Source organism: Cordyceps fumosorosea (genome assembly GCF_001636725.1).
Source record: "Cordyceps fumosorosea ARSEF 2679 chromosome Unknown scaffold_1, whole genome shotgun sequence".
NCBI lineage: Eukaryota > Fungi > Ascomycota > Sordariomycetes > Hypocreales > Cordycipitaceae > Cordyceps > Cordyceps fumosorosea.
The window spans coordinates 1,441,017-1,464,334 of record NW_017387301.1 but is presented as its reverse complement, the minus strand read 5'-3'; the positions used below and the strand labels follow the sequence as shown (position 1 = coordinate 1,464,334).

Genomic DNA, 23,318 nt, shown 5'->3' with positions numbered 1-23,318 from the left:
TCCCTTTTCCAAAGCTACTGTGGCAATTTCATCAAATTCTTTGATTTTTTATTTACTCTGCAGCACATTTCCGATCTACGTGCTCTTTCGAATCGCGGTAGTCTATGTGAGAGACTGCACACGCAAACTGGCATCTGGCGCCACCCTTCTGCTAACACGAGCGAATCCAAAGCGCAAGGCACCTTTGTTGAATCGGTTCTTCCATCTAAGCGCAATTTTCTGTGACACACTCATATGAACAAGGCATATTCATCTTTCGCCATGTCATCCGGTACAGATCCCAAGCAGCGCTTCCACAGGTCTTTCCTAGACCATGTTGCGGGTGAGTCTCCCTTCACCTGGCCAAACACGTCGGGTCGTACGCTAATTGGCCACCGTCACGTAGTACTTCAGGACCAGATTGAGGAGTTAAAGTCCATCTCGACGGTGGCCGGGGAGCGTCAGGAAGCCATCGATCACATTCTTGCTGGCATCTCGAAGCTTCAGAATGAAGTGGCTGACGTCGCCGACACCACCCCGGCATATGACCGGAAACAATATTCAGAGGTACAACCCCGGCCTGATACTTGTTCACCAACTGCACACAGTCAGTTCTAACGCCCAGCACTTCAGACTGTAAAAGGACTTCAAGAGAAGCTCAGCGACACCACCGCGGCGCTGGCGCCCAAGTCTCGATTCCAGTTCAAGCGCACGGCCAAGCACGTCGACATGGGCGCGCCGGAGAACGACCCGCGCCTGCTCTCCGGCAGCTACTCGCGGAATCAGCACCAGCCCTCCGCGCCGCCCGGCATGCCGCAACGGCTCGGCGAAGAGGCCGATGACGAGCTCAAGGAGCTACCGCCGCCTTTGTCCGAGCGCGACTACAACGCGGAGCTGTCGCGGCCGAGCGCGTCCGCCATCCGCAAGCCCAGCTTCTCGGCGGCGCGGACGATTGGCATCTCGCACCAGTCGGGCCTGCACATCATCCTGCCGCCGTCGGCGGCCATGGCCACGGCGTCGGGCAGCCTGACGGACCTGGCGGGCTGCGTGGTGGACATGTCGATACCGACGTCGCGCGGGCATGCGTTCCCGGGGCTGGCGCTGCGCGACATCCGCAAGAGCCTGATCGTGGCCGGGCGCGTCGCGGGGCCCGTACACGTCACGGGCATCAGCGACAGCATCCTGGTGCTGGTGGCGCACCAGGTGCGCATCCACGACTGCAGGAACGTGGACATTTACCTGCACTGCACAAGCCACCCGATCATCGAGGACTGCTCGGGGATGCGGTTCGCGCCCCTGCCTTCATGCTACGTGAGTTTTTGTTTTCCTGTCCTGAGATGTGGTGAAGCTACGGTCTTGCGGATTTGATGTCACTGACAAACTTGGCTAGATGACTGAGGCGGACAAGGCCGTGGAAAACCAATGGAACCAGGTGGACGACTTCAAGTGGCTCAAGGCGGGCCACAGTCCCAATTGGACGACTTTGGGCGAGGCGCAGATTTTGAGTGACAAAATCTGGACAAAGGTTGTACCGGGGCGGCCTGGCGCGAGTGTCGACGAGACTCTGGCCAAGGTTGGCATTTCACCAAGATAAACTCGTTCTTTGGGATAGCATGAGGAATGTGTGCTTTATAACCTTGTACCAAGTTTTCCGTAATCTAAGCTTGCCAAGCTCCCTAAAACACAATCTTTCCTTTTGCAGCCTTTATTATCGCTTCCCGGGCTTCCCTCCATAACGCCAATGCCATGCAGAAGAAAACAAAACAAGTATAATTCGACAAAGAGTTCCGACGCACTGCACTTTGCAGCGCGCCTTCTTCCTTCTTTCCCATCCTCACAAGTCCATCTTGTCGCCGTCCTTGCCGAAGCGCAGGCCGTCGTCGCGCAGGCGCTCCAGCAGCGCGCGCTGGGTGACGATGCGCGCCTCGAGCTCAGCCACCTCGCGGCGCTGCTCCACGAGCTCGCGGTCCATGTCGGGCAGGGCAAGGACCTGGGCGCGCGCGTGCTGCAGCTTGTGCTTGAGGGCGTCGGTCGCGCCGGGGACGTCCTTGAAGGAGAGGGGCTGGCCGGCCGCGGCGGCAGCACCGCCGGGGGTCGCGCCGGTCGTGGCCAGGCCCGCCGAGGACTGGATGCCGGTGCGCACCTTGGCGAGCACGATGGCCAGCTCGGACAGGGCGTCGAGGGCGTCGGGGGAGAGGGTCGGCGGGAGGGCGAGGGACTGCCGGTCGAAGGCCATGGTTTCTGGGGCGTGTTTGTTTGTGGTTTGAGGATGGAGGGAGCTGCAATGGAGTGGCTGTACCTCAAAAGCTGAGGGTTGTCGTACAGTGCTGACTGATTCGTGTAACAGTACAAGCTGCGACGGACGGTAAAGCAAGTCGGTAAGACTATGCCAGATATAGGGTTAAAATAGAAGCCCTAGAGGCAGACTTATGCAACAAATAACCCTTCGACAAGACGTATAGCAGCTCATGTAATTCTATTCCTAACTCTCCAACAGCAATGTTTCAATACAGTGTGGCGTAGCATGTAGCACAGTACCCCCTCCACCATGACGCAGCCACTGTAGACGATATTTCAGCGCCCCCGGTAGCGCCAAGTCGTTACAGCGCAGTTACAGGCGGAGCTTGGCTACAGCGATAAGCCGATGGATGCATTGAAATCACGCAGATAAGATTCTCCAATTGCTTAGTTAGTACCCAACGAGTTTTCTTTCCCTCCCCCGAACCAATTCCTCCAAATAGCCTCTCTCCGTTGCTATTTTTTCTCCTAGAACTTCCTATATCCGCCGCTGTTCAACATGTCTGCTCCCGTCAAGACAGAGCAAAAGGCTTGTCTGAGTACGTCCTCTCCCTTCTCGAGCAGCCCCTCCATTCCAACACGTTGCCCCGCCATCGTCACCATCGCGACGAACCGGCATCATCAACACTACAACCACTCGGGGGGGCGACATCGGGTCAAGAAATGGCTGGCTCATCATCACCTCTCCCGCGCTCCAAGTCCATGCCCGCCATGACAGGTCCGCCGGCCGGGTCGTCCCGCGTGGCCACCAAGCCACGGGTGGATGTGGTGCTCCTGGGCTGCTACGTCCTCATCTACACTGAACTCGCCTGGCTAATCATGTTCCTTCTCCGCGCAAACAGTCGTCATTGACGGTTGGGGCATCCCCTCCGAGGAGAGCCCCAAGGATGGCGACGCCATCACCAACGCCAAGACCCCGGTCATGGACGAGCTCTACAAGAGCGCTACCGGCTACACCGAGCTCGAGGCCTCGTCGCTGGCCGTCGGCCTGCCCGAGGGCCTCATGGGCAACTCCGAGGTCGGCCATCTCAACATTGGCGCCGGTCGCGTCGTCTGGCAGGACGTCGTACGCATCGATCAAACAATCAAGAAGGACGAGCTCAGCAACAACCCCGTCATCAAGAAGACCTTCGAGGGCGCTGCCAAGGGCAATGGCCGCCTGCATCTTTGCGGCCTTGTGTCCCACGGCGGTGTTGTAAGTTGGAGGGCCGGTGCAAATGTTGTTTCCTGTGTAGTGTGCTAACATAAATGCACAGCACTCCAAGCAGACCCATCTGTACGCTCTCCTGAGAGCCGCCAAGAAGTACGAGGTCAAGGAGGTGTTCATTCACTTCTTCGGTGATGGCCGTGATACCGATCCCAAGTCCGGCGCTGGCTACATGAAGGAGCTCGTAGACTATCTGAAGGAGGTTGGCATTGGTCAGATTGCCACCGTTGTTGGCCGTTACTATGCCATGGATCGTGACAAGCGCTGGGAGCGTGTCGAGGTCGCCCTCAAGGGTATGTGCCTTGGTGAGGGTGAGGAGAGCGAGGACCCCGTCGCTACCCTCAAGGCACGCTACGAGAAGGGCGGCTCCAAGGACAAGGATGAATTCCTCACACCCATCATTGTTGGTGGTGATAACGGCCGCATCAAGGGTATGTAACTCTGAGGCAGCGCGCACGACCCAAGCTGATCTGTCATAGACGACGACACTGTCTTTTTCTTCAACTACCGATCCGACCGAGCTCGCCAGATTACCCAGCTTCTCGGCGACGTTGACCGATCGGTGCTTCCCGATTTCGCCTACCCCAAGATCAAGGAGCTCGTCACCATGACCATGTACAAGACCGACTACCCCTTCGATGTCGCATTTGAGCCCCAGCGCATGGACAATGTCCTGGCCGAGTGGCTTGGCAAGCAAAATGTTGAGCAGGTCCACATTGCTGAGACGGAAAAGTATGCTCACGTTACCTTCTTCTTCAACGGCGGTGTTGAAAAGGTCTTCCCTCTCGAGGAGCGCGACCAGAACCAGGACCTGGTTCCCTCCAACAAGTCCGTTGCCACCTACGACCTCGCCCCCGAGATGTCCGCCGATGGCGTTGCCGACCAGGTCGTCAAGCGCTTGGGCGAAGATCGCTTCCCCTTTGTGATGAACAACTTTGCGCCCCCCGACATGGTCGGTCATACCGGTGTCTACGATGCTGCCATCGTCGGCTGCGAGGCTACCGACAAGGGCATCGGCAAGATCCTCGAAGGATGCAAGAAGAACGGCTACATCCTCTTCATCACCGCCGACCACGGCAACGCCGAGGAGATGAAGTTCGCCGACGGCAAGCCCAAGACCAGCCACACCACCAACAAGGTGCCACTCCTGATGGCCAACGCCCCCGAGGGCTGGAGCCTGCGCAAGAGCGGCGGCGTCCTCGGCGATGTCGCGCCGACCATTCTCGCGGCCATGGGCCTGCCGCAGCCGGAGGACATGACTGGCGAGTCTCTTCTGGATAAGGACCTGAAGCGCAGCGCTGATTAAATGTGATGATAAACGGAATGAAATTGATGAATGATTGTGATTGTTGATTGTTGGGTGAGCGGGGAGTCGGGCGTGGTGAGGTGCATTGCAAACAGAACATGGAAAAGTTGATATGGCATAGAATGAATTGATAGACATAGCTATAGAGAAACTATAAGCTTAGAGAAAGTGCAAAAATGCAGTATTCAATGTGAATACTGGGAGCTCCTTGGCGACATTGAAGATGGAACTTGTGATCTTTCTCAAATGTATTCCTTCGAAACAACATCCATCTGCCTGCACTGGGACACGTCCCAGCCGACCGGCCTCTCCACCTCCATGCGCGCCGTCGCGTTCACCACCCGATCACCCTCGTTGTACTGCGCCGAGAACCAGAGCGTGTACGTCTGGGAGGCCTTGTTCCACGCGTCCATCTTGACGAAGAGGCGGCCCGGCGGCGTGTACGGCACCTGGCTGTCGCACGCCGTCCACGCGCCATCGTCGCGGATCTGGCAGTGGGCGTCAAAGGACCACGCGCCGGGGATGTAGTCGGTCTTGCCGTTGACGAAGAGGTCGGTGTAGCAGCCGGGCTGGCCGCAGACTTGCCGGAGGCGCTGGACGCCGAAGGTGCCGAGGGCGCGGGTGCGGGTGCGGAAGTCGGGGCCGGAGGCGGCGGCGGCTGCGGCGGCGGCGGGAGTGAGGGCCAAGAGAGCGACGAGGAAGTTGGGGAGCATGGTGATGGAAGTGGAAGGGAGCAGTGTAGATTCTTATGCTTGGTTTCTTCAAGCTGTAGGCTAAAGATGATGTATTTATTCTGTCCTGATTGCCAAATATGCCTTCGTCCTTGTCATCTCCGCCTCAAGTCAGTGCGACCACTCTACCTGCAATATTTGTCCGTTATTCCCCAATTCCTGAGACGATCGGCCAATATTTCTCCACGTGCATGTAATCGGGGTTACAAATCCAGGAGCATTCCCCCTCACGCCACCTTGACAATACGTTCCACACCACCTCGGTCTGAACTGCAGCTTGCCCGCCTGATTCTTTGCCTGCCTGCATGATGAGGGGAGCGGGGATCGGACGGCATCGTCGATGTGGGAAGGCTCGGCGGCAACAACCCGAGATGAATGAACCAAGGCTTGGGTGAGGATATCGTTGTTCATTCCCCAAGGCGAAGTATGGATCGGTCATGTCTCGGTGGTTCAGATATCGAGTGGAGCAGAGGTCATAAGGAGTGTATATTTAATGGCGTATCAATGAGTAGATCAGACCGCAGAAAGATTTGGTGGAGGGATTCTATCGCTCAGCTGCAAACCAAGAAAATGTAAAAGAGATCAAGATATCAAAAAAGAAATTTAAAAAAAGAGAGCTCGCTATACTCCAAACCTGATCCATTACTCAACCACGGTTAACCCAGTTTTGAGAAATTGAAAGAAAAGTGAGAAAAAACAAGAAACGGATTCCCTGTATCACCCTACAGCTCATCCATCATCATCATATCATCCAAATCATTCTCCATGCTCTGGAAAAAGTCCTCCCGTTGCGGGTGGTTCGGCGACGGCCGGTACGGCGCGACGTACGCGCCGCCGGTGCCCGCGTTGCCAGCCACGTCGTCGGCCAGTAGGCGCGCGACGTTCTTACCCATGAGTGCGCTCGTCTCCATGGTGGAGATGAAGCTCTCAATACCCGACGTGTAGTAGACGCCATTGCCCACGACGGGGTCTTGAAACGTCACGCGCGGGAGTTCGACCGGGTACGGATTGAAAGTCTGCATGCGGTACCATGTCACCTTGGCCGGCTCCTTAGGGCCGCTGTCGCCATCAGATTTGTGCTCATCGGACACCTCCTGCTTGTCTTTCCAGTCGCTATCAAAGAAGCCGTCCAGGCGCGCGGGCGCCACCTCCTCGGGCGAAAAGAGCTTGTACAGATACTCGGTCTGCCCTGTCACCGGGTTCACCAGAGTGCGCAGTGTGCTCAGCGACAAGAAGCCCGTCTCACCGACGACGTTGTCCGGGTCCGCCTCGACGCCGTCTTTGAGCGTGGTGTAGACGTTTGAGGGCGGCGTGCCCCCACGCGGCAGCCCAAACAGGTCGGTGCGCAGCTGGTACGGCGACGTGAACAGGACCACGTGCAGCTCCTTGTAAGGGATCTCGTCAATCTTGTGTGTGATGATACCTCGGCCGGCAGAGATGTTACTGTACTGCCAGGGCGTGGCGATGATGATGTCGTCAAAGGCGGCCCGGACCGCATCGTCGCCCGCGACCGAGATGTCGTATTTTTTCAGGGCACGCGCTACGCTGTTGGGGCCTTCGGGTTTGAAGTTGATGGCCCGGACGGTGGCGTTGCGGTATATTGTGGCACCGCTTGCCTCAATCATCTTGTCGAATATCTGCCAGTTACCGCCGCGGACGGCGACCGCGCCGTCGGTGGCGAAGGAGACCATGGTCTCGAGGCCGTGGATGTGGGCGAGGTTGGAGGCGTAATTGACGCGGGTGGCGGGCTGAAGGATGTGGCGGCAAAAGTCGTGGTTGACCCCGGCGTCGGCGAGGAACTGGGCGCCGGTGACGCCGGTGACGCGTTCGAGGCCGAGCTCGTAGGCGCGCTGGGTAAGGGAGCGAAAGGGGAAGTAGGGCGGATCGTAGAGCTTGAGGAAGGTTGCAACGACCGTCTTGATGAGGTTGACGGCGCGATAGGGGCTCATGCCGTAGCGCCACCATAGGCGGGCGGCTTCCCACCACCAGGAGCTGCCATCCTCGGTGGACTCGAAGACGACGGAGGCGCCGTCCCAGATGATGGTCAGGTCGCCCTTGCGAGAGGGCATGGGATCTTGGAGCGTCAGGTTAAAGGCTAGGGCGGCGTCGTGCATGATGCGGTTGGCAGTAACGAAGATGGAGGCGCCAAGCTCGACGGGTTGCTCGCCAGAGGTTGGGTCATCGTAGGCGTGAACGGTGAGGGTGCGACCGCCGACGCGGGGTGTCTTTTCGAATATGGTGATGTTGACGGGAAGGTTCTCGTCACGGGCGTATTGGCTGAGATGGTAAGCGGCGGATGCGCCGGCAGCTCCAGCTCCTGGGATGCGGAATGAATGTTAGTGATGCCGCCTTGGGCGTTTGTTGGGGTTTGTAGGGATTGGTCGATATGGTAGGCAGTAGGTAGGCTGTGAGTAAGAAGGCTGCATGCATCACATGCTGGACGACATGACCATGTTGGCGTGTTGCGAGATGCATATTCGCAGATAGATACAGACATGGGGTGTTCGATTGAACGTACCTATAATAGCCACGTTTCGGATGGGTTTGGAATCATCGTCCCTGCGCGACGGCGCGACACCGAGCACACTCGTGAGGCTGGCGACGACCAGAAGGTAGTAGGTTAACGAGGCGATCATGACTGGATTGCAGAAATGTGGGATGACGGAGGGGAAAGAGGAAGGAGAGAGGGGGGAGAGAATGATGGGTGAAGGGGCCGTGTCTTGTCAAAGGAATAATAAGAGGACGACAGTGGGGTGCGGCGGTTGCATGGCGAAGAAGAGTCGTAATAAAACAGACGGGCCCGTGAAGAGGGTGATGATGATGTTTGTGGTGGATGTTTGTGGTGGATGGAAACGAGAGTTTCGAGTCTTGAAGCCCCACTCACTCACTGACAAGGCACAGGCCAAACTGGTTCAGGCAACTACCAATAGTACAAACACCCACTACCTAATAATTACTAAAACAAGGCCCGGTGATTTTTATGGACAGGCCCGTGTGGGGGATTGACCGGGGATGGGGGCGGCCGACGGCAAGATGAAACATGTCCTTGGTGCGGAGGTCGCTTTCAAAAAGTCGTGTATTATTCTTCCACAGGAGAGGCTCGCTGCAGAACTACTGCAACAACTCAAGACGTGAGCTCATCGAGAAGAAAACTTGGCAACCAGGACATGAATGTGAGAAGAAAAATACAAGAAGAAAGAGAACTCAGCTTGTTGACTAACAAATAAGCAAGCCATAGTGCAGCTAACTCGCTTGCGGTCATTACGGTCGACATCGAGGACGGAACCGAAACAACAACGGATTGTCTCTTCGAAAGACGCCTGCATCAGGTGCATTCCATCAAGCAGTCACAAACCAGGAAACCAGAGATGCACATGAAATCTGTTTGGGACGATTACATGTCGATGGTGGTTTGGTATCCAGGAGAGCTCGAAGATGGGCTGTTTGTTGGTTGAGTCCTTAATTCATCGTCGCTGAAGAAGCTTTAGGAGGAACTAATAAAATTGTCTGCCAGCGTTTGTTCAAGATTCAAAAGTGCCCTCATGATGGTGACATGTTCCACGTGATGATCTAGCCACGTGAGGATCTATGTTATTAATGGTTCAACACTAGTCTTGGCTACGGGGATAAGGCCAGCACGATGCAGATACATGGAAGGACTGAATGATCACAAAACTATGCTTTTCAAATTACAAATCTATTGTATCTCATTCGCACAAGTTATCCTTTCTCCCCCGTAGCAGGCAGGCACAACTTGCCCTGCCCAAGACAAAGCTATCCAGTCTCTGTGCATCATCTCATCAACTTCCTCCTTCCTTCTCCTTTGCCCTAACAATACAACCATTGCTTGCTTGACGGGTCTTGAAGGCACGCCGTCGGGGGAATCATCAGAAAAAAAGGAGGACTGCAATCCGGTCCAGGACAAAAACCCAATCGTCAAAATGCGCCCAGTAAACTCCTTGCTAGGTTCCCAAAATAATAAAAAAAGCACGTCCAAATCAACATTGTCGACAGCTTCCGCATGCCAACTCGGCTGCCATTCCCTTCTTCTCAGCACTCGGATTTCTTATACACAAGCCCCAACTCGCAACTCGCAATCGCTCAAGACTAAATCTCCCCGTTCATGCTCCTCCATCACCACCTCTCTCCCTTCCACTCTCCGACCAGTGCTCACTCCTCTTCGTCGTCGCTGCTGGACGCACTCTTGGTCCGCCCTCTCGGCGTCCCCGCGGCAGCCACCGAACTCCCAATCGAGTGTCGCGGGATTCGGTCCCGCGGAATCATGTCGGGTACTTGATCGCTAGGCGATCGGTCATACATCCTTTCCGCTCCAGATTCATCGTCGGGGTCGTCGCCCTCCTCATCGCCGCTGCTCAGATCCACACCATCCGGATAGTCGTCCGATTGCTCCAGGCATCGCCGGCTCGCAAGACCCTCCGAGATCAACGGCATCGATTGTGACTGCTGCTCCGAGTCTGACAAATCACCGTACGAGTACGAGTCGTCACTGCTGAACGGCGGGAAGAAAATCACCGGAGGTGGTAGCGGCACAGGTGCCAGTCTCTTGATCCGGCCTGAAGTGTATTCGATTTCCACGCCAGGTGAGCTGGATCGCGACGGAAATCGTGACTGCGGTGGCACCGGCGACGACGTCGACATGGAGGCTAGTCTGACAATGATATTGTCAGTGGCTTCTGACCAGTTTCCTACGTCATACTTCTTTGTCGCTCCTGGCGCGTCCACCTTTGGCCTCTTTGTAGTCACAACCACCATAAAGTGATCGTCTGGCAGTACACCGCCTAGTCCACAAGGCTCGAGCGGATGTACCTCAAGGTACTGAGCCTCGTCAGACCAGCCAAAATCCATGTCGGCGTCGCTGGTCTCCTCGCCCGAGTCCGTGGCGAACCCAGGTGGGTCCTCGTCGTCGTCGGTCTTCATGGGTACATCCGTGGAAGCAAGGGGAATTGGGTGGCTGAGCGGTCGGATGCCAATATTTGACCCCGATGGAGATCGGTACAACAAGGGCCGGTGCGCTTGCGTCGAGCTTTCCGTCGCGTCCTGTCCGCTAGACATCATGTACGTGGCTGGCGAAGTATCACCAGGGTCGCCCGACAGATCAGTGCAGAAAGGCGCACCGCTATAGTAAATAACAGCACCGTCACGGCGACGCTTCTTTCGATTCCATGAGCCGGAGCCACTCATATTGTATCGTGATTCACCCAAGTTGCTATCTTCAACCGGACCAAATGATGACAAAGTATCGTCAAACGAGGCAATACCGTTTGGGGAGTCTTGTCGAACAAAGAGAGGCTTATAATGGAAGCTGTCCGACGATGTAGCTGGGCCAAACTTCGACGTGTCCTTGCTAGAACTACCAGAGTCACCAGTAGAGTGTCCGGTCTTCTGTCGCTTGCGCTTCGACTTTTTCGCTTCCTTGGAGCCACCGCCACTCCAACGGTCGCTTTTCTGAGAGCTGTCGGCAGAGCTGTCGCTCGTAAGCTTCGTCCCCTCTGAGCCACCACGCCATCGGATCTTGCGACCATCAGGCGAAAGCTGGAACTTAGTACTGATCTCTGAAACGGCAGCACGAACAAAGTCAGGAGTAACATTGATCATGTGCAGCTGCGCCAGATTGCAGAGCAAGTTCAAATACACCCAGCCCTCGGCGTCAGGGGAAACGTCCGGAGCCTCGTGCGTAGCATCAGGTAGTAATTCGGGTGCGACCAATCCCAAGTGTCGAATATATTCCATGTTTTCAGCAGGAATTTGAGCGCGGTCAGGATCTAGGTCGTTTGGCCGGGTTGGTCGTTGCTCCGGGGGTGATGGTTCTGGCGGGGAGGCGTTGTTACCGCTGCCGTTGCCATTGCCTGTGGTTTCCGTCTGATCTCCATTCGAGTTTGAGGCAGAACCATTATCTCGGGATTGGCTCTTTTTATTCGAGCTTCCTGGTGGGAGAATGCGCGCCTCACGGGAAGGCTCAGCCTTACCAGTCGTCTGCTGGATTTTTGCAGGAGCTTGAGCAACCTGTACGGCTTCCGGTGTGAGTATGGGAGCAGGGGGTGGGGCCAATGACGCAGAGATTTGAGGATGTTGAAGCATTGTATGCAGAGGCAGTTGCCGGCGAACTTGGCGTCCATTAATCTTTCCAGTAAAGAGATGCTCGAGTCGGCGAACAACGACCTTCTTTCTATCCTTGTCTGTCATGGCAACATGCTTGGGGTAGAGGCCCTCGGGAATGTCTCGAAGATAGCTCTCCACCTTTTGTTCAGATGATCTGATGCCTGTCTGGTTGCTGGTGTGACGTCCAATTGATACGCCCGAGGAATTCGCGCCCGTTGACATGGAGGCATAGGCCGAGTCGATTTGGCGAAGATTGGAGCCTGAGGAGGAAGAGGCATGCTTGGAGCCGGAGCCAGAATGTAGCTTGTTGTGCGATGACTTCTTCTGCTGTGATGATGAGACGGTAGGAGAGTTTTCCAAGTTGGCAGCGAACTCCCGAAGCGTTGCCTCCAGTTCGCGCTTCTTGCGCTTGGGCAGGCCGTGGAACTTGATCTCGAAGAGCTGCTCCTTACGTAGCGTATCAGGTCCACGTTGCTTGTATCGTTTCAGCTCATCCTTGAGCTTTTGGATCTCGACTGTTAAATCATCAATGACGCTACGGTAGTCGTCGGCACTGCTGCTTTGAGTTTCTTGTTGTTGTGGTTGAAGAATTGTAGGTATAACCAAGCCCTTGTAGCCAACTCTGTCTTCAGTGGATGATCCAGAACTCTTTTGAAAGAATGGAGGGTCGACTAATAATGAGCACAGTCAAGTCAGCCGAGGGAGTTCAGAAAACCAGATGCTTTTCTTTTTCTTTCTTGCTGCAATTGAGTAAACTTACCATCCATTACATTGGAGTCGAATGTTGCTGTTGGGTTTTGATTTGAGCGATCAAACCATTTCTTTGCGTCACTGTGTCCAGTTTCATGGCTGTCGCCCGATGAGTTTCGGCGCGGTGAGGACGCGACAGCGCTTGTAATGGAAGGTGCGGAACCCGGGCTGGCACGGAGCGAGGCATCGCGGGCTAGGCCGTGATTCTGCAGAGTGAGTGAGTTGTTGGGCGAGGCCCGGCGGGGATTTGATTTCGAAGTCGGCGCAACGGCCCTGTCCGGGCCGGTTTTCGATTTTTGCATTATCTTTTATGGCATCCGAAGATGATTCAACGCAGGGCAAAAGTCGAACAGGGCTTGAACATGGTTCGATTCTGGCGTGGATCGTGATGGAAACCCTGGAATGGAGCGCACGCACGAACCACTGAGCGTAAGGCAAGGGTCCAGACCAAGGTGCGAGGCCTGGTGACGTAGGCGGTCGTCAGCGGCGGAGCTGGGTCCGTTCCTTTAGAGCGATAACACTGTATAAATGGGTAAAACGCTTGTTAGCTTGCGGGACAAAATTGCTGTACCGGGGTGCGGCAGGATAAAGTGGATCGAAGTGGTAGTGATGGCGACGTGATTGGACAAATGGTTGAAGGGATCGCGATCGCTCTGGTGTTGGTGAGAGTGCGCAGAGCGCATGGCATGGCGAGGTTTGTAGGAGAAATTGACTCACATCGTCAAAAAAAAAAACCCCCCAGAATTCCTTTCTCTGGCCTTGCTTGATATATTGAGAGAAATTGTAGGCAGTGGATGCGACAGAATAGATGGAAACTTCTGTTGTCGGATCGAGGTTCAATAAACCTTCGTCGGCTGCTGGGCGCGGATTTGATCTCTCGAATTCTCTTGGTCGTTATAAGTAGCCGGTCGTGTATTCGTCGCAAGTCACAAGGCTCGTAGGAATCGATGCAAAGTAGTCGTAAAGCGTCAGCTGGTTCTATCCGTCGGCAGGTGCACAACAGCACTAGTGTAAGAGAGGCGCGACGAGGGTGCTGCGTGCGAGCGGCGAATAATTTTAGCCAAGCAGAAGGAGATTGCACAGGAAAATGAATCTCGTATCGAAAATTGGGCGGCTGCGGCGCGATAAAAGTAAATGTGTAAACCCCCAGCTGCAAAGAGGTGACGATGCAATAATTTTGTTGTTGTCAAGCGACAGGTAAAAACTGTCGGCGTAGCTGGCCAAAGTGGTAGTTGGCGAATTGCTGGCGGCGGGCGGGCTGGTCGGTCATGGGCTAAAGCGTTGTCGGTTGGCAGAGCGCCGTTGTGTGCAGTTGAGAGCAAACGTTGTCAGTCTCGCATTCGACGGCGTAGAAAAATGTTGGAGAGTCGGGAAGACAAAGTTCGGTCGCGCGGTATCGTCTTGGAATCTGGACTGTGAAGATGGAGGAGAAAAAGAGAGGAGGAAGTCCAGAACTGAGTCGAGGAAACGCCTCCGTCCAAGAAGTCGTTAAGAGGGCAGGCTCGGTGGGACCCACCACTGGCGGGTGGTCAACAGGTGTGTGGCCAAACAAAAGCGCAATCGAGACCCTCTAGGGCCCTGGCGGTGGTGGCACTTGGGTGGTGACAGGGTGCACCTATGAAGTAATAAACCTAAAGAGGTAGAAAACGGAAATAGCGTGTATCAATACACAGGACGAGGCAGGGCAGCCAGAGAAGACAAGGTACAATTGGAGCTGGAGACTTTGGGTGGTTCAGCGGTGGAGTCTCCGGTGGTGGGCGACAGGCGACTACTGGATGGGGAGGAGTGGCACTGAAGTTCAGGCGCTGGAGAACTTAAAAAGGGAGTCCAATTTTGGCGAGTATATTGTGTGTCAACATTGCATTGGCCACCGCACAGAATTGCCTACTCACTGTCTTTATTCGGTTCCCCCTACATAACCAACTGAAAAGGGATTCCAGACAGCGGGTTGGGCCTCGTCCAAGATTGTCGTCGGCTGCTAGAAGTCCCGGCAGAGCTGTGGGCTAGCGGCTGCTTGTGCATCGAGACGCTACGGGCACGCCCTCAGGACAAGACACAGAGTCCCCGCCTCCCAGCAACGGCTTGTCGGCACTGTGCTAGAGGACAGTCAAGGTGTGGTCGGTGTGGTAGGCTGGGCACAGAATTTTACGTAGAACTCCCGCGATGCACAGTGCCGATGGGATTCGAAGATACTATGCCTGATACCCCCCTACACGGCGTTGTGGTAATTGCAAGGTGTTGCGGTTATGATAGCAGCGATTATGATAGCAGCGATTGTGATAGCAGCGATTGTGATAGCAGCGATTGTGATAGCAGCGACAGGTAAGATATGCAAGTCAAAAAATGACAGCTGCGTTATGCGACGCACCATTATAGCTGCATGAGAAGAGTCATCTGCTCATCTGCTACCAATCTGTCAGTTTTCTCAACTCTGTCGACAGGAACCCTTCCAGGAGAGCTGGCGGCACACCCGCTCAGTGTCGCGATGCCAATAACTACCTCTGATTAATGTATTCAGGGTATCTATAGTAAGCTCCGGGCCCGGTTCATCATTAGTGGCGTCACCAGAAAACTCGCAGTTTTTTACCTGCCTTTCATTTGACGGGCGGGTGGTGTCTGGAGTGAGCCTTGGATCGGGCCTTTGGCTGGTCATCGCGGTTGGCCTCAGATGAACAAAGCAAGGTTCTTTCAGCACGCAGACGGGGAAGAGGCAGGATTTCCATGTGTCTTGTTTGAAAAGCGACGACTCGCAAATTTTTGAAGAGCGATGACTCGCAATTTTTTGAAGCATGTTTAATTTTTCTTATTCCCTGCCGTAATCCTTTTTCAGATCACACTTCACTTCACTTCCTTCACGTCCAAGATCAAGCACCAGCCACGCTAAAGCCACCCCCTCTCTCCAGCCACACCATCACAAGTTCCAGAGGAAAACATCACCCCACTCAGGGTCCTTGACCAAAACCTCGATCTCCAAGCTTCCCTCTGTTGCGTGGATCGAGGGGCAAAGTACAGTGGGCGCGCGACGCAATTATGCACTTTTTGCGCCGAGCCAAGTAGACACTGCCCCCAAACATTGCACATGCCCTACTTGTCTATCGTGTTCACTTTTTTGCTTGCTAGAGCCAAGTCTTGCTATCATTGACTGCCAATGGGCGAAGGTAAATATCCTTCGTCTTGTCGTCAGCTGGGTCGAAGCTAGCACTTTCGCTGCGAGCGCTTCTTTAATCGAGACTCGACAGGATTTTAGTATAAAATTACTTTCGTGTACCTTGCGTCAAACGGTTACCATCATTGCTATCGCCATCGAAATTTAGAAAGCCGACTGCTCGCCTGTTGTCCTTCCAAGTTTATACCAACCTGGCGCTTCTGACGACATGCCCCCACCACACACCGCCGATCAGGGAGGGTATCACGGTATCATGCACTTTTGAATAGCTCCACAGAACCATTCGATGACATTCCAAAGAATTTGTTGGCACGAGTTGGACAATTTGGCCGTTTTCTACTCCGTATTGTACCCGGCGTCGGTGCTAAGCCGAAGCTGATGCTGCCTCTGTGATACTGGCGGCTGCACATTCGCCCTCCACGCAAATGTATTTGTAATAAGCCAACCAAGATCAACGACCCTTTCTTGGTACCCTTTTAATTCATGAACCCCACCTTCTATTTCTCCCTCGCAACCAAATCTACCGAGGTCCCTGTAGTCTCGGGAGCGCGCCAGTCCTCGTCTATATCCTCCTGGGACCGCCAAACTGTGTAACGCAATCCTGACTTAATCGTCATGACTTCGCTGCCACCGGCTTAACCGCACGCTTGGCCGGTGGATTCTTCTTTGCCATCGTTGGTATAGCAGCGGCGTTTTCAGTGCTGAAAATAAATCAAGTTCAACGCATAGATGCATATCGGGTAGCGCCTGAAGTTTAGTACATACGTTTCTACCTAGGTCAGCGGAATAGCGATAGATGCCAGTTTACCTGGCGACATGAGCAGCGTCTCCTTTGTTGCTGAGTATTTTTTGATGAGACCGGGCACAGGAAAATGAAGAAAATAAATGATTGATTGTAGTTATGTACGATATTTCTGCCCATACAATGGTTTCGGTAGGACGCTCATCTGTTGCTCAACAGCTTGTTGGTCGTGTAGAGGGATTACGTCATTTTCAATGCTGGCGCCAGCTTTGGTAGTAGTTAGCGGTTAGCCCCCGTCAATCAACAACAGACAAGGAATCAAACAGCAGTGCGTACGATATACATTAGTAAGAAGGCTCGGCATGCTAGGGGCTTGGCTGCCTGGGTTCTAGGCAGCAAAGCAATGTAGGTAGTAATTGATTAGGCAGGTGGCAAAGGCAAAGGTAGGTTGCGCTGCTAATTGAATAAGGGTTCATAGGGCTGATAATATAATGACTGTGTAAGCGACTGTCACATGCCAGTTTCATGAATGGAGGCAACCAAGTAACCCACGTACGTTAGTACTAATTAAATTTCCTTGGGGTACTGGGAGTTTGTTTGACTCAGCCTTGCTGCAAGTTAGTTTGTGTGGCAAATGGGTCGTAAGTTTGCTGTCCTGTAGCGACGCGGTGAACAACTTGGCTCAGCTATCAGTAACCGTTGGCACTTTTTTCCTTTGACAAACCACAAGACCCAGGGATATCGAAGTTGATAAATTCATTGCATTACCACTTGCCTTTCTTTTTTTTTTCCCTTACTTTTCTTTCCTCTTCAGCGAGGTTGCGTCAATCTCTCACAGACCCTTGCCCCGCTTGCTTTAGGCGCCCCTCATCACACTAGTACCTCCCAGCAACCAAATCATTTTTCCTTCTTCGCCTTCCTTCTCCCTTCATAGTTGCGCCAGATATCTGCGTCGCTGCGACAAAGGAACGCGATTCCTGACGCCATTTGGCTCAAAACGGACAAAATACTCTCGATACTCATACATCTGTGTCAAAACAGCCGTGCCTGTTCCTGGTCGCCCATCTCTCCGCAGCAGCGACCAGATAAACAAAACAAAGGCTTCACCCCACCTCGACCTTAGCGGACACCATGTTTGTCCTGCGGAATGGTAAGTCCACCATCGTTGTCCTTTGAATCCAACACCTTATTACCTCTAATGCGCTTCATTTTGCTTTTTTTTCGGCGGCCGAGATGGCGGGGGGCGGTCGCCTGCTCGGCCGCAGGAACGAAGGTCACCACGCATGCACTCCTCACATGCCAATGTGTTAGGCGGGGTTGATTGTTGCCACCTTGAGGACTTCCCCTGCGTTTTCCCCTCCTTCATCAACCAACATCTTGTCCTCTTTTCCTCACGAAGCCAATAACGCTCAACTACTAATTTTTCCAGTCGGCAAGCTGATCTTCGGCTCCAGCGCCCAGGAGTCCCTCATAGAGCTACCCCAAGGCCAGCTCTACCTCGTCCGCCCCCTCTCCCCCAAGGGCTACTCGGAACTCATCTTCAAGGACGCCGCCATCCGCATCCGTCGCACAAATCAAGATTTCCATTACCAGCTCGTCGTCCAGCGTGCCTTTGAGGAGGGTGAAGAGGAGCTGCTCGCCGAAGAAGAGGGTGATGACGCCGAGATTGACGCCCTGGCCAGCGAGCGCGACGAAAAGACCTTTTTGCTAGACGAGGCTCTGCATTTTCGCATAGAGACCCGCGACGGCGGCGATAGCGTCATTGCCTGGCGCGATCTTAGTGGTGACACCGGCGACGTCTACGAGTTTGTCTGTGACGCGGCCCTCCCTGCCAACCAGCTCCAGCTCTTCCTCCGCGCCGCCCAAGAGTGCCAGTACGAACGCAAGTACCGCAAGCCCAACACCACCGCCTCCGACGAGGACCTCCAGCAGTTCGAGTTTCACGAGGAGCTCCCCATCCCACCCGCAAGCCCCATAAACAGCCCGTCCCTCACCCGCTCCATCGATTCTACCGAGTTCATGGCATCAACAACTCCCACCAAGCAGCGTCCTGCTGCTGCTGCTGCCGCCCCCATCTCACCCGCTACTATTCCCGAAGAGAGCAAGCCAACCGGTCCCGTCTACGATGCCAATAATCCGCCCAAGCCCAAGGAGATTTACGCCAGCATTGCGGCCGAGCTGCACGTATATGAACCCCAGCCCGGCCACTTTGCCATGGTTGACGACTCCGTAGTCGCCACAGTCTCCGAAGTTGGCAAGTGGGAATACTGGCTCCAAATTGAGGGTCAAAAGCCCTGGTTGGGCACCCTCGTCGTCTCTGACTTTAGTCCTGTCTTCGACTTCCAGTTCCTTTCCTTCGTCTTCAACCATTTTAGCCCTGATGGTACCGCCCGGTCCTGGTTACTGCGGTTCAAAGACCAGCCCACATTGGAAAAGTTCCAGGAGGCTGTTATGCAGGCCATATGGGAGAGGCTCAACGAGACGAAATGGGCCAAGATTCAAGAAAAAGAGCGTGAATACGTGCTCGATTCCATGGGCGATCTCACCATGGAAGATGCTCCTCCTGTAGAAGAAGAGGAGGAAGAGGAAGAGGAGGACGAGGCTGACGAGGAGGGCATCCGAAGCGACGCCTACGACAGTGGCGATGAAGACGAAGAAGATGAACAAGAAAAGGACGACCGCGAAATGAACTCACAACTTGCCGTTGGCTATAAGCACGACCGCTCCTTTGTCGTCCGCGGCTCCAAGATTGGCGTCTTCTCCCATACCAACGACAACCGCCTCAAGTTCTCCACCAATATTTCCAAGGTCACCACGCCTGGTGGCAAGCTTATGAACCCCAAAAAGGTCATGCTTCACGGCGAAGATCGTGATCTCATCATCCAGAACAATATCGACCCCAACAAGCTTTACCGCATGGATATCGAATACGGCAAAGTTGTTGACGAGTGGAAGGTCCACGATGATATCCCCGTCATCAACTTTGCCCCCGAAAACAAGTTTGCCCAGATGACCTCGGAGCAGACCTTCCTTGGTGTCTCCAACAACGCTCTCTTCCGTGTCGACCCCCGTCTAGCTGGCAGCAAGCTTGTTGACTCAGACATGAAGCAGTACGCCTCCAAGAACGACTTTTCTTCTCTAGCCACCACAGAAAAGGGATACATTGCTGTCGCGAGCAACAAGGGTGATATTCGCCTGTTTGACCGCCTCGGCATCCGTGCAAAGACGCAACTACCCGCTCTCGGTGACCCCATCACTGGCATGGATGTCTCGGCCGACGGCCGCTGGATTCTCGGCACCACCCAGAATTACATCCTGCTTGTTGATGCCATGCAAAAGGATGGTAAGAATGAGGGCAAACTGGGTTTCGAAAAGGGCTTCTCGGCCGACACCAAACCGCGTCCTCGCCGTCTAGCCCTTACACCCGAGCACGTGGCGCAATTCTACCACGAGACGGGCAAACCCATTAGCTTCACCCCAGCCAAGTTCAACACGGGCGAGGGTGCGGAGGAGACGAGCATCATTACCGCCACGGGTCCGTACATCATCGAGTGGAACCTGAAGCGTGTCCTGCGCGGCATGAAGGCGCCGTACAAGATCAAGCGCTACGAGGACGAGGTTAAGGCCGACGATTTCAAGTTTGGCTCCGACAAGAATGTCATTGTCGCCTTGCCCAACGAGGTCAACATGGTAGCCAAGCAGAGCTTCCGCAAGCCTACGCGCGAGAGCATCATTGGTAATGTCCGCGTCTCCTCTGGTGGCCACAGGAGCTCTTCGGCAAATAAGATTGGCACGCCCTTGAGTGGCCAGTACAAGCTGGGTCGTGACGACATTGTTAATTCGCCATATTAATTCTTGTTTTTTTCTTTTCCTTCTCTGCCATGTTCAATACTTGCGACCCCTTTGGAGCTCCGACTTTTGACTCCGTTTCTTCTATGCAGTCCTAGTCGCTTTTCTGACACTGCTTTTTTTTTCTTTGATCTATCCTTTTGAGAGAGGGGGTTACAAATAGTACGATACACAACCTATGAGAATGAGTAGATGGATGAATGGACGGACCAGGGGGAACGAGAGACAACGAGAAAAGATTTCGGGATGAGGAAAGATTCGGGATAATTTAACCCAGATACCACTATTTTCTTTTTCAATTTACACGCGCACACAACCACGCACATTCGATTCTTTACGCTGAAGATCTTCCATGCTTGCACATTCAAAGCAAGCCACACGGTAAATAGTTTTAGATAGAATGAGACAAGTTTACCAGGAAAGAATCCTGCACATCATTATCTCGTTCAATGCTCGCTTGCTACAGATATACAGGACAGAAGACGCGTAAATGAGGGCTCCGATCCCTAGACCAGCACAAATTCCCGCTCATTCACACCCAAGGCCTCGCCATTCATGACTCCATCGCAATACGCCTCGCCCACGACCGTCCACTCCCCTTTGCCCCCGTCGACAGGCCTTAGGATGATCGGCACGGTCAGGCCGTTGAGCACCACGACGGCGTCCCCCGCGCGCATCGTCCCCGGACCCATGCCCACACGCGGCGCCGCCCCGCCGTCTGTCCGAAACACGCGCCGTCCGACGTTGCGGTGCAGGTTCTCCAGGAAGGCGCCCATGTCAGCCCCCGTCACCGTGTCCGGGTCCAGCCCCACGCTGCGCATCTCGGCTTCGGGCACGTGCAGCCGCGGCCTTGCGAAGCGGGCGCGGAGGGCGATCCACGTGGTGGCCAGGCGGACGCGTGCCGAGGCGGCGCAGACGCCGACGACGTCTGCGACGAGGTCGGCGATGGCGAGGACGACGGTGCGCGCGAGCGGGACGGGCCCGCGGGCGAGGCCATGTAGGATGGTGGTGGCGTGGTAGTAGTCGACGTACCAGGGCGTGATGCCAATGGTGGCGTAGATGTGGCGCAGCGAGTAGGAGCGCGCGAAGGCGGCACTGCGGAGGAGCCGCGCGCCGAGAGCGAAGATGGAAGACTGCAGCTCGAGGAGCCGCTGCATACCGGTGTCGGAGGAGCCGCACTGGGCGGCGAAGTGGCACGCGCTGAGGCCGGAGTCGTATACGCGGAGGCTCATGTGGGAAACGGTTTCGGGGGAGGGCGACGTCGCGGTGGCGGAGGAGCTGTGAGACAAGGTAGAGCGAACAAAATCGTCGACCTCGTCGAATACGAGCTTGGCGGAGTCGTACTTGATCTGCTTCAGGTTCGGGCCGTCATGGGTGTCATACGTTGCTCGACCAATCGCGGCAACGCGGCCGATCAAGACCCCGGTGAGAGTAACCCTTCCCGTCGATGCGTCAACCTTGGCGGGTGAAACGGCTTGCGAGCCTCCAGCGGCAAACGCGGGCTCGTGCAACGCCGTCCACGCCACCGGCAGCGCCAGTTTCATGGCCCAGTCCGGCACCCACGAGGGAAGTCCCGCCGTCGTTTTCGGGAACTGATTAAACAGCAACATGTCCGCGCGGCCTTGTTCCAGGAAGAGCAACATCGCTTCGGTATAGGCCTTGACCTGGGCCGCCTCCTGGTTCTCGTTGTTGTAGTAGATGCCGAGTCGATTTCTAGCAGGGTCGGTGGGCGCCGTTAGGCCGAGGAGACCGTAGATGCGGTCCTGCGCCAGCGACGCGCCGACCTTCCACCCCGCCTCGTTGACCAGGCTGTGCTTGATCGTTATCTCGTGCAGCGGCGCGGGGCCGACGGTCCCATGAATCGCCCTGCGTTCCGTGTGGATCCGGCGCGGCCCTTCCGTGGCCTCAAACACCGCGTTGCGCATCCACAGTTCCTGCCTGGACACCGGCGCCGTGTTCTGCCGCAGCCAGTAGCTGTTTTGCACGTTGTAGAAGAACATGCCGACGCGGAAGCAGAAAAAGCAGAGCGACTGGTCGCCGCAGACCATAAGGACATCGCGCGGGAGGCAGACCTCCTGGATCGTCCACAGCCGACCGAACCACGTCCGCTGCAACAGGGCCAGGTAGGCGGCGATGGGATACCGGAGGGCGACGCGCTCCGTCAACGCCAGCAGCTCGTCATGGTCCTGGATCTCGACGGGGTCGGTGAGGGCGACTGAGCCCGGGTGCGCGATGGCGTCGTAGATGCGCATGATGCTCGCGACGCGCGGGCCCATCAGCCGGCCGAGGACGCCGTCGGCGCAGAGGGCCCGGACGTAGACGAACCAGGCCTTGGAGGAGGCGGTGCCGGGGCCGAGCCAGACAATGGTGCGGTGCGAGTGTGCGTAGATGGCCTGCATCAGGGAGACCTGGTGCGCCTTCTCGTCGTCATCTTCCTGGTTGATACAGATCTGGTCGACGAATATGGGGAGCTCGTACTTCTGCTCCTCATTCCGGGCATTGGCGGCGGCGAACTGCAAGAGGGCGAGCTCCAGCGGACGGTAGATGAGCAGGTACGCGCGCTTGCCGTCGCCGTCTTCGACAAGGACGCGGCGGTTCGGTCGCTTCACGTGCGGGGGCACGTCCCAGGCATACGAGAGAGCGTCATATTCAAGGGACGCGGGAGCTTTGTCGTCGCCTGCTTCGCATTCAAAGATGGAGATGCGGAGCGTGGGCTCGAAACCTGGAATCAAGGAGGGCTCGGGTGGAAGGAGCTTGGCGAGACGAAAGGTCCGGGTGCCCTGCGGTATCGGCGTGTACTTATACTGCGGCAGGCCCTCGCCAAACAGCGATGGGAGGAAGGGAGCCATAGTCTGGGTACGAGTTTGCTCCGGGATGGGGGAGGAAATAGAAAGGGAGTGCCGGACATGACATCAACATGTTTTCTGACGATTCCATCCAAGGACGCATTTGAAAAATCGCAACCTGGGAGCAAGGTCGACGACGCCTCTTCAGCCGCAATCAATAGCGGGGGAATGTGGGCGGCCCGGCCCTTGTATCAAGCTTAACTGTAGGACTGACTGTATGCATACCTAAATTATAGTTGATAGCGTGGAAAGCAGTGACAGGGATGATTTCGGACAGGAACTTGCTTTAATAGTAAAGTTCGCGTTTGCGGGGTTGGAAGAAGA

The 23,318-nt window shown here is 55.2% G+C and overlaps 8 protein-coding genes across 8 annotated transcripts; 3 read left to right on the top strand and 5 right to left on the bottom strand.

Moving 5' to 3' along the window:
- Positions 1 to 261: 261 nt before the first annotated feature.
- Positions 262 to 1,573, top strand: ISF_00482 (N-acetylglucosaminyl transferase component Gpi1; the record flags this gene model as incomplete). Its single annotated transcript, XM_018844089.1, has 4 exons — positions 262 to 322; positions 386 to 546; positions 613 to 1,290; positions 1,370 to 1,573. 4 exons carry the CDS (start codon positions 262 to 264, stop codon positions 1,571 to 1,573), a joined length of 1,104 nt encoding a protein of 367 aa, XP_018708539.1.
- A 240-nt stretch (positions 1,574 to 1,813) lies between these two features.
- ISF_00481 (Mediator complex, subunit Med9) lies at positions 1,814 to 2,215 on the bottom strand (the record flags this gene model as incomplete). Its single annotated transcript, XM_018844088.1, has 1 exon — positions 1,814 to 2,215. The coding sequence occupies one exon, from the start codon at positions 2,213 to 2,215 to the stop codon at positions 1,814 to 1,816; it is 402 nt and encodes a 133-aa protein (XP_018708538.1).
- Positions 2,216 to 2,776: 561 nt separating this feature from the next.
- ISF_00480 (phosphoglycerate mutase, 2,3-bisphosphoglycerate-independent) lies at positions 2,777 to 4,790 on the top strand (the record flags this gene model as incomplete). Its single annotated transcript, XM_018844087.1, has 4 exons — positions 2,777 to 2,816; positions 3,120 to 3,472; positions 3,534 to 3,915; positions 3,964 to 4,790. 4 exons carry the CDS (start codon positions 2,777 to 2,779, stop codon positions 4,788 to 4,790), a joined length of 1,602 nt encoding a protein of 533 aa, XP_018708537.1.
- Positions 4,791 to 5,032: 242 nt separating this feature from the next.
- Positions 5,033 to 5,503, bottom strand: ISF_00479 (hypothetical protein; the record flags this gene model as incomplete). Its single annotated transcript, XM_018844086.1, has 1 exon — positions 5,033 to 5,503. One exon carries the CDS (start codon positions 5,501 to 5,503, stop codon positions 5,033 to 5,035), a length of 471 nt encoding a protein of 156 aa, XP_018708536.1.
- Positions 5,504 to 6,243: 740 nt separating this feature from the next.
- Positions 6,244 to 8,157, bottom strand: ISF_00478 (Prenylcysteine oxidase; the record flags this gene model as incomplete). The annotated part of the gene is made up of 2 exons (XM_018844085.1): positions 6,244 to 7,838; positions 8,040 to 8,157. The coding sequence occupies 2 exons, from the start codon at positions 8,155 to 8,157 to the stop codon at positions 6,244 to 6,246; spliced, it is 1,713 nt and encodes a 570-aa protein (XP_018708535.1).
- Positions 8,158 to 9,691: 1,534 nt separating this feature from the next.
- ISF_00477 (frequency clock protein) lies at positions 9,692 to 12,408 on the bottom strand (the record flags this gene model as incomplete). Its single annotated transcript, XM_018844084.1, has 2 exons — positions 9,692 to 12,312; positions 12,402 to 12,408. 2 exons carry the CDS (start codon positions 12,406 to 12,408, stop codon positions 9,692 to 9,694), a joined length of 2,628 nt encoding a protein of 875 aa, XP_018708534.1.
- Positions 12,409 to 17,430: 5,022 nt separating this feature from the next.
- On the top strand, positions 17,431 to 20,151 carry ISF_00476 (vacuolar import and degradation protein 27; the record flags this gene model as incomplete). The annotated part of the gene is made up of 2 exons (XM_018844083.1): positions 17,431 to 17,449; positions 17,729 to 20,151. 2 exons carry the CDS (start codon positions 17,431 to 17,433, stop codon positions 20,149 to 20,151), a joined length of 2,442 nt encoding a protein of 813 aa, XP_018708533.1.
- Positions 20,152 to 20,654: 503 nt separating this feature from the next.
- Positions 20,655 to 22,997, bottom strand: ISF_00475 (Heterokaryon incompatibility; the record flags this gene model as incomplete). Its single annotated transcript, XM_018844082.1, has 1 exon — positions 20,655 to 22,997. One exon carries the CDS (start codon positions 22,995 to 22,997, stop codon positions 20,655 to 20,657), a length of 2,343 nt encoding a protein of 780 aa, XP_018708532.1.
- Between the last annotated feature and the right edge of the window lie 321 nt (positions 22,998 to 23,318).